At 44.4% G+C, this 16064-nt stretch overlaps 1 protein-coding gene across 1 annotated transcript in view; it reads left to right on the forward strand.

Moving 5' to 3' along the window:
• REEP5 (receptor accessory protein 5) overlaps positions 1-16064 on the forward strand; it is a 29611-nt gene that overhangs the window by 8485 nt on the left and 5062 nt on the right. The window contains exon 3 of the mRNA XM_089492222.1: positions 10903-11041. Within this exon, the coding sequence (XP_089348348.1) occupies positions 10903-11041 (139 nt within the window). The remainder of the gene's footprint in view (positions 1-10902; positions 11042-16064) is intronic.

Below are 16064 nucleotides of genomic sequence, written 5' to 3' on the forward strand. Positions count from 1 at the left end.
CTTTCTTGAGACTGTGCTCGGCTTATACAGTGAATGTGCAATTGGGTTGTCAGGTCCTCTGAAGTTTGAGGCAGAATTAAAATGTTCTCCCTTCAGTCAGTGATGCTGTAGGCTGCTGCTTTGTGCTGGGTATTCTTGGCAATGCTTCACGGCGAAAAAGACAAAAACTAGCTTAATCTTTGTTGCATTGGAATGGATGTCTGTGTGTTTGGATCTTCCTGGTGAATAGTCCCCATCTGTGAGACCTGTTTCCCTCTCCCCTTAAGAATTTTAAGAGGTATTTCTGTTTCCAGATCATTACATAAGTTATTCACCCCTGGTCTAATGGAAGGAAGATGGAATCTGGGTGACAAATTCTAGACTGCATCCTTAGATAGTAGAAACTGTCCCTCTTCACCAAGGCAGGGGAATGCTGTATCTCAGCAGTATGCTAAAGGAACCAGGTACAATCCCTGGTATCTCTCAGTAGGGCTGGGAAAAGCTCCCTTTTGAAATTTGGGAAACCCTCTGCCAATCAGCATAGACAATAGATCGAAGGTCCAGTGGTCTGACTAGGTATAACGTGGTTTCCAGTATTGCTAGAGACTAACAGATGGTGTAGTCTGGAACGCTGGAGGATCCATGTGACCCTCTGCTGTAACATACTTTGTTTTCTGAAGTACTCCTTTCTGCTCTTGTGGTTTTCTTTTAATGCTGTAAGCCAACAGTGTAGGACAGTCCTATGCAGACTTTTCTCTTCAGTGTTTGTTTTATTCATGCTCTTCAAGTACAGCTAATATCATCTTTTGAAAACTTAACTGTATTGGTCTCCAGATTGTTTAAAACAGGTGGCTTGGAGATACCTCATTCATAGAATAATCACAACTCAAGGTTGAGTTGATGGTAGTTAGCAACAAGCTACGTAAAGTCAAAGGAGAAATAAGTCTAGGAATCATATCCCTCTTGTTTAATCGCATTTGTGCTTCCAGAACACTTATATTTACATAAATGTGCTCTCATAAATTGTTGCCTATTGGATGATATGATGATGATGCCGACAATGTAAATGATGAGAGCTAAAAACATTTTCAAGCTCATGTAGTACGTAAAGTCTCAAAGGTATTTGAATGTTCATGAAATATATATAGAACACCAGAGGGAAAACATGTGTAAATTGCTAACTTTAAGTACATTTTGAAAAAACGGGTCAGAAATCTAGGGAGAAAAAGTGTTCTTAGCTAGTCTTGTCAAAGGCTGGGACTCAAGAAATGAATGTATTTAATCTTTTAAATTTAGGGAGATTTCCATGGCAGAGCTCTCCCTAGAAACAGTAAGTAATAATCAATAATAATAATAATAATAATAATAATAATAATTAGCCCACCCAATCACAAGGAATCTGGGCGGGTTACAGCAATAAAAATACATAGAGAATACAATAGAATAAAATACAATAAAATAATATAAAACAGAGTTACGTAAGTCACAGTAATTCACAGCTAGGCCTGATGGAATTGGGCCTGTCTTTTTCACTCCCTCCTAGGCCTGATGATGACAGTTGGCATAGAGGGAGGGCTCTTCTTCTTGAGGCTAGCTGTGATGGAACTGGGCCTGGCTTTTCACTCCCTCCCAGGCCGGATTATGATAGCTGCCATGGAGGGAGGGCTCTTCTTCTTGAGGCAAGAATTTAATTTTAATTAATTAATTCTTCTCATTAAATTTAAGAGAAGAATTGGTGGACATAGCGACGTAAGTCACAGTAAACGGGGAGAGGAACTAGGTAGGGAAGGCCTGCCGGAAGAGATCCGTCTTAAGAGCCTTCTTAAAAGCTGTAAGAGTAGAAATAGGGCGGATCTCCTTCGCCAGGTCATTCCAAAGGTTCAGAGCAGCAGTGGAGAAGGCCCTCTGGGTAAGTGAGGTTAGTTTAGATTTTTTCAGCTGAAGTAGATTCTTCTCCGAGGACCTTAGGGGACGGGACGGACAGTACGGAAGAAGTGTTCACTTAAGCATTCTGGACCCAAGCCATGTAGAGCATTAAAGGTAATCACCAACACCTTGGACCTTGCCCGGAAACTAATTGGCAGCCAGTGAAGGGATTTCAAAACCGGTGTTATGTGATCGTTACGATGAGTACCTGTAATTAACCTGGCTGCCATATTTTGTACAAGTTGAAGTTTCCGAACTTGGCACGAGGATAGCCCTATGTAGAGCACATTACAGAAGTCCATTTGAGAGATTACCAGCACATGTACTACTGTTTCAAGGTCTCCTGGTTCCAGGAAGGGGTGCAGCTGGCGTATCAGCCGAAGCTGATAACAAGTGCTCCTGACTGTTGCATCCACCTGAGCTGTCAGGTGAAGTGAGGAGTCGAAGAGCACCCCCAAGCTGCGGATAGAGTCTTTCAGGGGAAGTGTGACCCCATCCAGAACTGGCTGACATAACTCCATACCTGGGCTTGGGTTTCCTATAATGAGTACCTCCATCTTACCTGGATTCAGCTTTAGTCAGTTTTCCCTCATCCAGTCCATTACTGCCCCAAGACGCATTCAGAGGAGAGAAGCCACCATTAGTCACTGCATCAGTCTGAGACATAGAGAAATATATTTGGGTGTCATCAGCGTGTTGATAACATCCTGCCCCATGTCTCCAGATGATTTTGCCCAGTGGCTTCATTTAAATGTTAAACAGCATGGGAGACAAGATGGCGCCCTGGAGGATGCCAAATTTTAACTCGCTTTTAGAAGAGCAACTGTCTCCCAGCACCACCATCTGGAATCTGCCCGAGAGGTAGGACCAGAAACACTGTAGAACAGTGCCTCTGACACCCAACTCTCTCAGGCGTTCCAGAATGATACCGTGGTCAATAATATTGAAGGCCGCTGAGAGGTCCAAGAGCACCAACAGGGTCACACTTCCCCTGTCACTGCCCAGATGGAGATCATCAACCAAGGCGACCATGGCAGTCTCAACTCCGTATCCTGCCCTGAATCCGGTTTGAAATAGATCCAGAAAATCTGTTTCTTCCAAGACTGCCTGTAGTTGATTGGCGACCACCCTCTCGATCACCTTGCTCAAGAATGGCAACAACGAGACTGGCCTATAGTTATTTCTGTCCAGGGGGTCCAGGGAGGGCTTTTTAAAGAGTGGTCTGACCACTGCCTCCTTAAGACAAGAAGGCAGGGTATCCTGCCGAAAGGATGTATTGATTATATTTTTCAGCATCAGCTTGATTGTATAACTCCCCTGGACAGCCAGCCAGTAAATAAATTACAATAGGTGAGAGAGGGCAATTACATTCTAATTAACACCTACCTATCCAGCTTTTTCTTCTATTTGGCACAGTGGTGCCACCTCCCCCCCCTATTTTTTTTTACAGCAAACCTGTTAAGAAGGGGTACACAATTACTCTTGAGTACTCTTGCCCTGGCAAGCATTTCTTTGGCCCCTGGCAAGAATGAAAGGGAATCATGTTCTTCATTTGCAGCTTGGAGCTGGACAGTAGAAAAGAGCCAATTTTGCATGTGAAGTGAGTTTGAGAGGGTGGGGCACAACTGCAGTGAAGATCCCCAACCCCCATATCCAGACTGAGGACCATGCTCTTTTGGTGCTGGGCTAGGGATGGAACTCATCAGTGGCCCAGCCTCAAGGTCTGCCCAGGCTCCCCATTTGTTGTTGTTTAGAACCTGGAAGCATTCAGTACCTTGATCTATGAGAGCCCCCACACTTGGAACAAAATAGGTGCTAGGTATCATCTGAAGCCCAGAGGTACCTGTGGGGATTATCTACTTCAATTCCAGGCAGGTGAGGAGCACGTGATTTCCCTTGACTTTGGCTGAGCCTTGGGACCACAAACTCAGGCTTGGCTGCCCAGGGGTATTCATGCAGCCTGTCCCCTCCTCCTTCTGGCCATGTGGGACTGAGAGATTCTCAAAATCCAGGAAATTTAACTTCCATTTGCAACACAGAAAGATGCTTCCTTTTGCAATTCAGTATGTCTCCATCTTTTGTGAGGCCACAGGCCCCAATGTTAGGCAGAGAACACTAAATTTCTCAAGAAGCCTTCATGCTTTTGCATTAGGAAAATTTTTAGGTGAGACTTCTCTTTTAGCACAGAACAAATGAGGTAAGATCAAAGCTGAGGTGCAATCCATCAATTCCCCAGGGTGGGTTTTTTTGAGGGGAGTTTTTTTTTTTAAAAAAAATCCTAAAATCTTTGTAATACTTTTTTGAAAAAAATTCGGACAACATAGACATTTTTCTCTTTCTCCCCTCCCCCCTCCCTCTATTTTGAGTTTAGTCTAGAAAATTTATGATACAGCAGTTACAATTTGACTTTGTCTTTGATGTGTAAAATTACCTCCAGGTTGGGTGGCCTGTCCCACAAAATTTGTTGTGTGCTTTCAAGTTGCTTCAGTGAAGATTTGAATCCTAGTCTCCAGAGTCACAGTCCAACATTCAAACCACTGTACCACACTTGCTCTTCCCACAAGATATATAAATGCATATAATGTCTGCGATTATTTGGGTGGAAAACCTACATCCAGGTACTCCCTTGGCTTTCACATAAACAGAGAGAGAATAACTACTATAATATTATTTAAAACAAAAAACAACTACAGTTATAATATGTTGCCTTGTGTCACTTTTGGCATGGCCCATTCTTTACTGTACCTTTCTGATTATATTCTGTGAGAGTCAGGTGTCATTTTTAAAAATAAAAAACCAACTTTGGTTGTACTGGGTAGTTGTCTTTGAGCATCAGGTTGTAAGAATGACAATAATAACTACAGTTACAATGCATTTACAATAGAGGAGAGCTGGGGTGGTTAGCTTTTGGGATCCCCAGCTCCCAGAGCCCCCAAAATGTAACCTTTATTATCTTTGCTATAGAGCAGGCTCCCCCAAAGTAATCCCCTCCAAATGTTTTAGTTTGTACGATAGCTTCTATTAGTCATAGCTAACTTGGTCAGTAGTCAAGGATGACTGGTAGCTATAATCCAAAGTACTCTTTTTGAGAAGGGTGCTTTTGTGCTGGGCTGCTAAATTCAAAGCAAGCAGAAGGCAAACGTGATTGTGACAATGAGAGGCTCTTAATTTGAATTTCAAATTTTTCCTTCCCTTTTCCAAAGCCTCTTGAATGTAGACTCCCACTAATTTGTATTCCTGTCATTTGTTAAACCAAATTATTTTTTTTAATATCATGGTCTTGAATTCAGCCATGATGCAAAAGAGCCAACAACCAACCATGTGGAATTGGAGGCATAGAGTAACAAGTCCTTTGGGAAGAGTACCTCAGAAATAAAAATCAGTATGGTGGTCCATGACAAGAAAATCTGAATGCACAACTGAGCTGAAAGAGTGTGCAGGCTTGCAGGTTCTCTAGAGCCAATGGGTTTTTTGTACAAAAAAAAAAGAAGAGGATTTGAGGGCAAGGGACTAGAAATTGCCAGATGTTGCTGAATGCTAATATTACAGAATGAATGAATTAGCCACTGGTAGGTGCTGCAGATACCAGATTGCATCTAGGATTGTGGGATGAAAAAGAATTGACTGATCACAATTTCTAAAGACATAAAAGACCAACTGTAACTAGATCTGTCTCTTACTTTGAACAAAATGTGCTGTAGGGAGAAAGCAAAAATAAAAAGAAACATGTCAATCTATTAGCAAGGATGGAGATTAATTCTGGATGGTGCAAAAGTGAATTGCAGCCAAATTGTGCAGTATTTCTTAGATGTAAGAGGAATTGGAATCCTTAAAATGCAAAATTCTTCTTCATGTGGAAGACAATGATGTTTCCAAATCTCTGAAAAATTAATATATTTAAGGTAGGACAATATAACCATGACTCATAGGTGTATTACAAGTGCCAAGTTGCCCTGGATGACTGGGCATTGGGCAAGGAAGGGGCTATCCACAAGGCTTCTTTGATATCTCTCCCCCCTCCCTGCTTTCAGTGAATGGGGAAAGAAGAGAATGACTTTGTTCTCTATTAACATATTTGTTTATGGTAAACTTGGAAAAGTTACTTTTTTGTCACAGCTCTTTGGATCCCCACTAATTAGCTTGGGAATTCTGAGAGGTGTACTCCAATAAAGCAGCATTTCCAAGTTCTGCTAAAATGTGGATTTGTATTGAGCTTACCCTGTTAAGGAGATTGCATAAAAAGAGGGTACTGGCTGTCCAGGATAAAACAATTCAGGTGTGGGTGTGCTGCCCGTATCTTCTTGTACTTCTAGTACCATCAGGGGCTAGCCTGAAGAAAGAAGCTCCTCCCTCCCTAACTGTCATCGTTTGGCCTCTGAGGGAGAGAGTAGGCTGGCCCAATTCCATCAGGGGCTAGCCTGAAGAAAGAGGCTCCTCCCTCCCTAACTGTCATCTTTCGGCCTCTGAGGGAGAGAGTAGGCTGGCCCAATTCCATCAGGGGCTAGCCTGAAGAAGAAGAGCCCTCCCTCCGGTCCATCTGCCTTGGTCCAGGCCTGAGAGGGAGAGAAGAATGCTGGACCTGATTTCCTCCCCTCTCACCATTCCCTTCTCCTTTTGTGTCGTGTCTTTTAGATTGTAAGCCTGTGGGCAGGGAACTGTCTGTTATCCCCTCTATTGTAAACCGCTCGGATTCCCAGTGATTGGGCGGTATACAAATAAAACCTATTATTATTATTATTATTATTACTCAAAAATACTAATATAGGGATTATGTGTATGCTCCCTGCAGCAATGGCGTTTAGACATATGTGATGATTATTGATTGAGGAAGAATGGAAATTGTGTTTATATAAGGGATTTCTCTCTCCTTTTCCCCTCCTCCTCCTCCTGCATCAAAACTTGTTGTTCATGCTGTGACCTATTTTGCCTTTGAACCACATCATGTTTCTGTAGGTCAGGCATGTGCAATAGAAATCAGATCCAGGACTTCCTAGACCCTAGAGTACCCCTGATTCAGGTACTGATTTTAACATACTCACTGGGTTTCATTATGCCTTTTAATAAACAGAAATGAGAAAGCTGGAAACCCTTGGCAAACAGCAAACATCTTAGCTAGAAAACTGGCAAACATCTTTGTGTGTTTTTTGATTAAGAAAAAGCTGTTCTGACAAGACAGCTAGAAGCCACTGAGCTTCCTAACAAAATACCCCACCCACGTTTGTCTTACAGCAAAATAAAATTACTGAAGGAAAGCAACTGGCACAGTTCCTTGTTAGTTAGTGTAAACAAGCTCCCTTTGTAAAACATGGTTTAACATTTCCACTAACCTTATTGCCCTTTTTAACTCCATTCTTAATAATGCTCCTGCACCAACAAGTTGGCATAAAACTCAAATAATTCAAATCCCAAAAACCAAAGAGGAATGCCCAGAAACTAAATCTTTCCATCCTATTGCACTCCTTAATCAAGATGCAAACATATTTACCTCTATTATGGCCTCCAGAATAAATGAGTTTATGTTAGAATACATTGCTCCTGAGCAGGTGGACTTCATGCCGGGCAGATGCCTAGCAAACCCAGTCTGCAGGGTACTCAATATCATCCACCATTCCAACCAGTCAAAGACTTCTCCAGCCTTACTTTTGCTTGATGTTTTGAAAACCTTTGAAATATTGGAATGGCCATTTCTTTTTGGGGTCCTTAAAGAAATGGATTTTGGAGATGGCTTCATTAGAGCACTATGAGAAATCAGAGGTGTTGGTGTTGGTCAGTGGCCTCATAGAATCATAGAGTTGGAAGAGACCCCAAGGGCTATCCAGTCCAACCCCCTGCCATGCAGGAAATCTAAATCAAAGCATCCCCGACAGATGGCAATCCAGCTTCTGTTTAAAGATCTCTAAGGAAGGAGACTCCACTACACTCTGAGGGAGTTTGTTCCACTGTCGAACAGCCCTTACTGTCAGGAAGTTCCTTTTAATGTTGAGGTGGAATCTCTTTCCTTTTGCACTTTCCAGGGGAACCAGACACGGTTGCCCATTGTCACCCCTCCTATTTGCACTGACAATAGAGCCCTTGGTTCAAACACCATAAAATTGGGCTTTATGTTGATGATGTGTTGATTTTTTTTTTCCACTCTCAGAATTATCATTTCTGCCTTTAAAAAGGACAGTTGAGTCCTTTGGCAGTTATTGAGGTCTAAAAATTAACTTTAACAAATCCACATTAATGGCTCTAAACACTTCATACCAACAGCAAAAATCCTGGCAAGACCTAATGGGCTTGCAACTTCATTCCTCAGGCTTTTCCTATTTGGAAATAACCATCACAAAAGACACTCAGCAGCTCATACCCCAAAATTGTAACTCAGTAAACACATGGATGCTATGTAAATCTAAATAATGGAAGGCTTTAAATCTTGCTATCCTTGGCAGGATTGCATTAGTCAAGATGTTCATGATCCCTCGACTCTTTTTCCTGTGCATGCACTCATATTTGATCTTCATCCCCATACAAATCCTTTTCAGCATCTGTGAGGGAGAATACTTTGAAAACCATCTATAGGTGGTATCTCACACCTGTAACACTGTCTAAAATGGTTAAAACATTCTGCCCGGATTGCTGGAGGGGTTGTAAATCTAGAGGCTCTTATATGCATATGTGTATTGAATGTCCTAAAGGGAGAAAATTCTGGGATGCAGTTCTCTATCAAAATCAAACCATAAATTTTTGTGTGTCAGATTTGCACGATACAGTCTGGTGAGACGATTGGAAGCTTTCATTTTGCATTAACCAGATCTTAAAGTTTTTTGTGTTATCCAAGCTTTTATCCAGCTTAGCTATAACCAGTGGAAACAAGGCACTTTTTAAAACATGGCTTAAAGCTGAGGTATTTGCACAATAATTAATATTAAGCATAGCATGCCAAACTAGGACGATACAATAAATTATGTCAATGTAGAACAGTAGCAAAAGTTTCCCAGTCTTTCCCTCTGCAGAATTTGGCATGTGATCCCTGGGCTTTCTGCATCATTCTCAAAATGTATGATGTCAGAATTGATTCAGTAAATATGTGTGCTACTGCAGTTTTAAATCTACTGCTTTACTCCAGTGTGATGCAAGTTTGAATGCTTTTTGCTGCATCATGAATCACATGGTAAAAACCCAATAACAGCCTGATTTCACTTTTCACTGAGTTTTCACACCTAAAGACTACATTAGCACTGGCAAACAGCATAATTACATGTGTTGTTTGGTCTTGAATAGAACTGTGCGTTCCAACAGAATAAGCTGACATGAGTGATCGTTTAAAAATAATTGTTCATTTTTAAAAGGCAGCAGCACAAGTTTATAAGCTTTGCCTTCCATAGTATACAATATGAGCAGTTCTCACAGAGATGCAGCACTGACTTTTTTCCTAAAAAAGGAGTTTGTGGCTTCACAAAGCCTCAGTTGGCAACTTTGATCTCAAGAGAAGCATCTCTTTCTGCCTTGCTAATGGACTTAATTTTTTTCCTGGATTACCCACATGGCCAGAAGGAGGAAGGCCTGACCTACATGAATGTCCCTCCAACAGCACCTGAACTGAGAACAGCAACATCTTGACAAAATGCAGGCTTGGGACTAACATTTTTCTTTTTCTTTCTCCTGTATGATTTTTAACATCTTTGCCGGATGAAAATGCCAATGGAACTTCAAAGGCTTGCAACATGTATGTTGTGCATTTCGGTTGGCCAATAAAGTTTGTTCTGTGGTTCTGGATTTTATTGTACCTTGCTACATGACCAACATGGCCAGCACTGCATATTTGTATCCATATAACTGAACTGGTGTGAATAGCAGCTTGTGCTGCCACAACTTTTGCATTATTTAACTGAGATCCTGGTCCCTTTTTCTCTGCCTCATTTCTGCCTGGCTTGGAATGGCAAAGCCCTGGTTCTGGCCTACAACAAGTGCTCCTTCCACTGAAGGTGCTCAGTCAACCTCTGATTCTGAGTCCAGAGAGACCTGTCCCTAGTCCTCTGTCTGCTCCATTTCCACCATCCTGAAAGAACAGGGCCCTGCCGATTCCAACTATGGAGCCAGTAGGAGGTGTGCCCTAGGTAAAATTTAAGGGAATGGTAGGGCAGGTGAGATATGAGCTGTCTAAAAACATTTTGTTATATAATAATAATACAATTTATTTATAATTATGATTTATTTATATGAGAAGAAAAACAAGCTGCATCTCCCTTTTCCACATCCTGGAATGGCTGGAATGATAGTGGGATCTTAACTTTGATACTGATGGCATGGTGCCCACTGCCACATTTAAGACAGCAGGTTAGTTTAGCAAGTTAGGTTAGTTTAGAGAGCCTGTGACAAGTTATGGTAACATATGGAACTTGCCTTCTAACAAAGGAGAACAGCCAGGAGGAAAAGCTGAGAGGCTGCCCATCAGCATCTGTTGCTGAGATACTCACATTATTCTGCATAATGGTCAGACTAACCCTACTATCCACTGATTGCAAGTTTGTAAGTCTTAGTAAGCTGCCATGCTGTTGCTTGGTGGGTTTTTGAAGGAGTTAAAAATGTGAACGTGTTCTGTTCCTGTTATGTTAATTTCTGCTGATTTGCTGTAATGTTGCTGCTTTAATAGACTTTGAATGTAATTGTTTTAAATGGTAACATTTTGATATCATAGTATTTGTTGTTGATATCTGATTCACATTTATTTATTTATTTATTGTTTATATTAATTTGTATCCCACTTTTCTCTCAAAGCTGGGACCAAAAGCTTTAATTAATGATGCGTTAGTTAGTTAAAGTGCATATTTTTGTGAAGGTGAGTTTTTACATGAGCTTGTTTCCTCCTGTATACATGAACACAACTAAAGTCTTCAGTCTCCAGCAATGTATTCAGATTTAGGTTGGGTACATAACTATGCTGTAGAATAGTTACTGTGTGTGTGTCTTGTGGATGGAATGGGATGGTTTACCTTTTCAATGTTTTTCTTTCAGTATCAAGGCCATTGAAAGTCCGAACAAAGATGATGACACACAGTGGCTGACCTATTGGGTGGTGTACGGCATCTTCAGCATAGCAGAATTTTTCTCTGACCTCTTTCTCTCCTGGTTCCCTTTCTACTACATGATGAAGGTTTGTTGGCTGGTACTCAGCGCATCTCCCATACAATTGTAGTCATGGATCCCAGATATTGTAAAGATGTTATTATTATCAGCAATTTACCTGAATAGGATTACCCATACCAAGTTAGAATGTTATTACAGGTTCTTCTTTCCAGAATTTATTACAATATAAGATGTTAGCTTGGGGTAGTTGATTTGGCTTGCCAAAAATGGGTTGCCTTTGGCCTTCCAGTTTCAGAATCCCCAGGCAACAGGGCTGATAGTAAGTGATTTATAAGATTTGTAGTCCAGAACATCTGGAGAGCAAAAGGTTCCCCTCCCAGACTTTAGCATAATGCAGTGGTGAGCACCTGTGGCAGACTGGGGGGGAAGGAATTAGCCCTTTGGGAGACATCTCCTCACTACACTCATACAAATGCTGTAAAAAAAAACCCAACATTTTTATTAGCTCACAGACACCCCCTCATGCTCTTTAGGTGATGGTGGGGTCATTTTTGCCATGTTTTAGGCCCCCTGGAAGGGCTTCCTTTTTTTTTCAAAATAGGAAGTGACCAGATGTTACTTCTGGTTTATTTTCCGTTAAAAATAAATTCCTGGGCCTATAGTAGCCCAGGGAGCTGTGGCATCATTAGGAGGGTGTGGGAGGGGGTGTTGCGGACTGAACTAGGTGACACCTGAGAGGTAGGACAACACTCAGTTGAGCCTTCCTCCCACTGTAGAGTACAGTAGTGTGGTGCTGCTGCCAACACTCTCCCCTTCTCTGCTGTCCTGGTTCTTGGCTGAGGGAGACAATGCAGCAGAGGAGGAGTGCACACTTGCTTCCCCACCTTCCCCAGTGCCTTGGCTGGCTCATGGCTGATATCTGGGAGGGGCCTGGGGACGGGGTAAGCTGCCACACACACACACACACACCGTGACCTGCACTGGATGACACCAAAATTAGGAACGTCACTGCCAGGGAGGTCCCAAAAATGCTCCCACACCCCCAGAGGACATTTTGGTGCAAAAGGTTTTTAACACTTGGGGGCACAAAAATGACCCTGCTCTAATGCCTGCAGTGACTTTGATCCACAGTAGTGCTTCAGATTTGAGAAGGATGGAGAGGAACAGGAATTGAGGAGGAAAGCTAGCAAAGTTTGGCTTGTGTGGCAAGGTGGAATGGTAATCATGCAGCAACAGAACAGCAAGAATTCCCTCATTCATGCAAGGGTGAAATTCCAGAAAATTGGGAGAGGAAAGTGGATGGTAATATATCTGGAAAAATGACAAATGGATATTAACATCATAGTGCTATACAAACTTTCCTTTTTTCAGTTGAGGGGCGTGTTGTACTGCTTTATTGTGGTTGTGCTAGTAGCATCATGCATGTCTTACTGTATCAAGAATAAGGAACCTTTCTATGTAAAACTGTAGATAAGTCATATTACCATTTATGAATTGAGATGAACGTGTCCCCTTCAGGCATCCATTCTTTTTCTCACATGGCCATGTGCACTTAGTATATATCCTGTCATGCAAAAGTGATGCTCTGTCTGTCAAGAATATAGACCCATTTGTGCCAAACATCCTCTCCCTGCTGTGGCCAGACATATGCCTCTGGGAGAATGTGAGTACATGATTATTGAGACGCCCATAAGCCAAGGATGAAGCCAGTAAGCTTCTGCCGCTGTAGATCTCCACTAGTTAGTATCTAGAAGCATATTGCCATTGCCACTTCCATATAACCATGTACTCCTCACATGCTTATCTCTTAGGAATGATTGCAGACTTTTTATGTAATAGAGATCAGTTCACATCTCATGTGTACTGTTAATTTTTAAATGAATGTTTTTTGACAGGACTGTCTTATCTGCTCTGTCCTAATATTCCATTGCTTTATTAGCTTCAGTGTTGTTTATAGTAATGTGATGAAGTTTTTATATACAGTAGATCGTCCATATCCACAGATTCCAGCATCTGTGGATGGCAAGTCCACGTTGGGGGGGGGGGGGGGATTGGCAGAGGAGAAAGAGGTGGAGGCGGCAATGATGGGGAAGAGGAGGAGGAGGATGGAGGAGGCGGAGGTAGCAGCTGGAACAGGAGGAGGAAGAGGAGGAGGAAGTGGCGGTGGCAGCAGCCATAGAGGGGAAGAGGAGGAGGAGGCAGCCTCCTGCCACCTACTGCAGTAAGAGCGGCAAGGCTGGCTTGAGGGTGGCAGGGTGGCAAAGTCCCATTGTCCCCAATGGTGGTGTGGCCATGCCACCATTGAGGACAATGGGACTTGAGCATGCATAAATTTTGGTATCCATGGGGGGTTCCAGAATGGATCCCTCGCAGATACCGAGGGCCCAGCTGTATTTAAGAGTCCCTTTAGATGAATCCTGTCCTTAGCCTTTTGAGAACTGTAGCCTCTTTAATAATAATAATAATAATAATAATAATACTTTTTATTTATAGACCGCTATTCCGCAATGATCATAGCGGTGTACAGTACAAAAATGCAATACAATACAATACAATACAATCTCTCTCCCTCAAGATGGTGGCTGAAGGGAGGGCTTTTCTTCTTCCAGGCAGGCCTGGTGGTGCTAGCCTGCCTCTCTCTCCCCCTGAAGATGGTGGCTGAAGGGAGGGCTTTTCTTCTTCCAGGCAGGCCCGGTGGTGCTAGCCTGCCTCTCTCTCCCCCTGAAGATGGTGGCTGAAGGGAGGGCTTTTCTTCTTCCAGGCAGGCCCGGTGGTGCTAGCCTGCCTCTCTCTCCCCCTGAAGATGGAGGATGAAGGGAGGGCTTTTCTTCTTCCAGGCAGGCCCGGTGGTGCTAGCCTGCCTCTCTCTCTCCCTCAAGATGGAGGATGAAGGGAGGGCTTTTCTTCTTCCAGGCAGGCCCGGTGGTGCTAGCCTGCCTCTCTCTCTCCCTCAAGATGGAGGATGAAGGGAGGGCTTTTCTTCTTCCAGGCAGGCCCGGTGGTGCTAGCCTGCCTCTCTCTCTCCCTCAAGATGGAGGATGAAGGGAGGGCTTTTCTTCTTCCAGGCAGGCCCGGTGGAGCTAGCCTGCCTCTCTCTCTCCCTCAAGATGGAGGATGAAGGGAGGGCTTTTCTTCTTCCAGGCAGGCCCGGTGGTGCTAGCCTGCCTCTCTCTCTCCCTCAAGATGGAGGATGAAGGGAGGGCTTTTCTTCTTCCAGGCAGGCCCGGTGGTGCTAGCCTGCCTCTCTCTCTCCCTCAAGATGGAGGATGAAGGGAGGTCTTTTCTTCTTCCAGGCAGGCCCGGTGGAGCTAGCCTGCCTCTCTCTCTCCCTCAAGATGGAGGATGAAGGGAGGTCTTTTCTTCTTCCAGGCAGGCCCGGTGGTGCTAGCCTGCCTCTCTCTCTCCCTCAAGATGGAGGATGAAGGGAGGTCTTTTCTTCTTCCAGGCAGGCCCGGTGGTGCTAGCCTGCCTCTCTCTCTCCCTCAAGATGGAGGATGAAGGGAGGTCTTTTCTTCTTCCAGGCAGGCCCGGTGGTGCTAGCCTGCCTCTCTCTCTCCCTCAAGATGGAGGATGAAGGGAGGGCTTTTCTTCTTCCAGGCAGGCCCGGTGGTGCTAGCCTGCCTCTCTCTCTCCCTCAAGATGGAGGATGAAGGGAGGGCTTTTCTTCTTCCAGGCAGGCCCGGTGGTGCTAGCCTGCCTCTCTCTCTCCCTCAAGATGGAGGATGAAGGGAGGGCTTTTCTTCTTCCAGGCAGGCCCGGTGGTGCTAGCCTGCCTCTCTCTCTCCCTCAAGATGGAGGATGAAGGGAGGGCTTTTCTTCTTCCAGGCAGGCCCGGTGGTGCTAGCCTGCCTCTCTCTCTCCCTCAAGATGGAGGATGAAGGGAGGGCTTTTCTTCTTCCAGGCAGGCCCGGTGGTGCTAGCCTGCCTCTCTCTCTCCCTCAAGATGGAGGATGAAGGGAGGGCTTTTCTTCTTCCAGGCAGGCCCGGTGGTGCTAGCCTGCCTCTCTCTCTCCCTCAAGATGGAGGATGAAGGGAGGGCTTTTCTTCTTCCAGGCAGGCCCGGTGGTGCTAGCCTGCCTCTCTCTCTCCCTCAAGATGGAGGATGAAGGGAGGGCTTTTCTTCTTCCAGGCAGGCCCGGTGGAGCTAGCCTGCCTCTCTCTCTCCCTCAAGATGGAGGATGAAGGGAGGGCTTTTCTTCTTCCAGGCAGGCCCGGTGGTGCTAGCCTGCCTCTCTCTCTCCCTCAAGATGGAGGATGAAGGGAGGGCTTTTCTTCTTCCAGGCAGGCCCGGTGGTGCTAGCCTGCCTCTCTCTCTCCCTCAAGATGGAGGATGAAGGGAGGTCTTTTCTTCTTCCAGGCAGGCCTGGTGGTGCTAGCCTGCCTCTCTCTCTCCCTCAAGATGGAGGATGAAGGGAGGGCTTTTCTTCTTCCAGGCAGGCCCGGTGGTGCTAGCCTGCCTCTCTCTCTCCCTCAAGATGGAGGATGAAGGGAGGGCTTTTCTTCTTCCAGGCAGGCCCGGTGGAGCTAGCCTGCCTCTCTCTCTCCCTCAAGATGGAGGATGAAGGGAGGGCTTTTCTTCTTCCAGGCAGGCCCGGTGGTGCTAGCCTGCCTCTCTCTCTCCCTCAAGATGGAGGATGAAGGGAGGGCTTTTCTTCTTCCAGGCAGGCCCGGTGGTGCTAGCCTGCCTCTCTCTCTCCCTCAAGATGGAGGATGAAGGGAGGTCTTTTCTTCTTCCAGGCAGGCCCGGTGGAGCTAGCCTGCCTCTCTCTCTCCCTCCCTCAAGATGGAGGATGAAGGGAGGGCTTGTCTTAATGTTAGTATACAGATATGCAGTCAAAATCCGAATGCTCCCCAGGAATGAATGTTGTATTATCTGTAGTTCTGTTGATAGACTGTTGTATTGGTGAATAAAAGAAGTGTCAACAAAAATGGTATTTTAAGCAGTGAGGCAATGACTTCTATCTCCTAGGGTAATGGCTGTTCTTATCCTTCAGCACCTTCCTTCCTTCTATTGCTAGGCCTTCAGGGTTTTTTTCACAGCTGTTTTTACAAAATGCTAAATTCTTTTATGCTAAACCCTTTAAACAGCA

This window comes from Sceloporus occidentalis, unplaced genomic scaffold (assembly GCF_023333645.1).
Source record: "Sceloporus occidentalis isolate IW3139 unplaced genomic scaffold, rSceOcc1.0.p SCAF_1, whole genome shotgun sequence".
NCBI classification, from domain to species: Eukaryota; Metazoa; Chordata; class Lepidosauria; order Squamata; family Phrynosomatidae; genus Sceloporus; species Sceloporus occidentalis.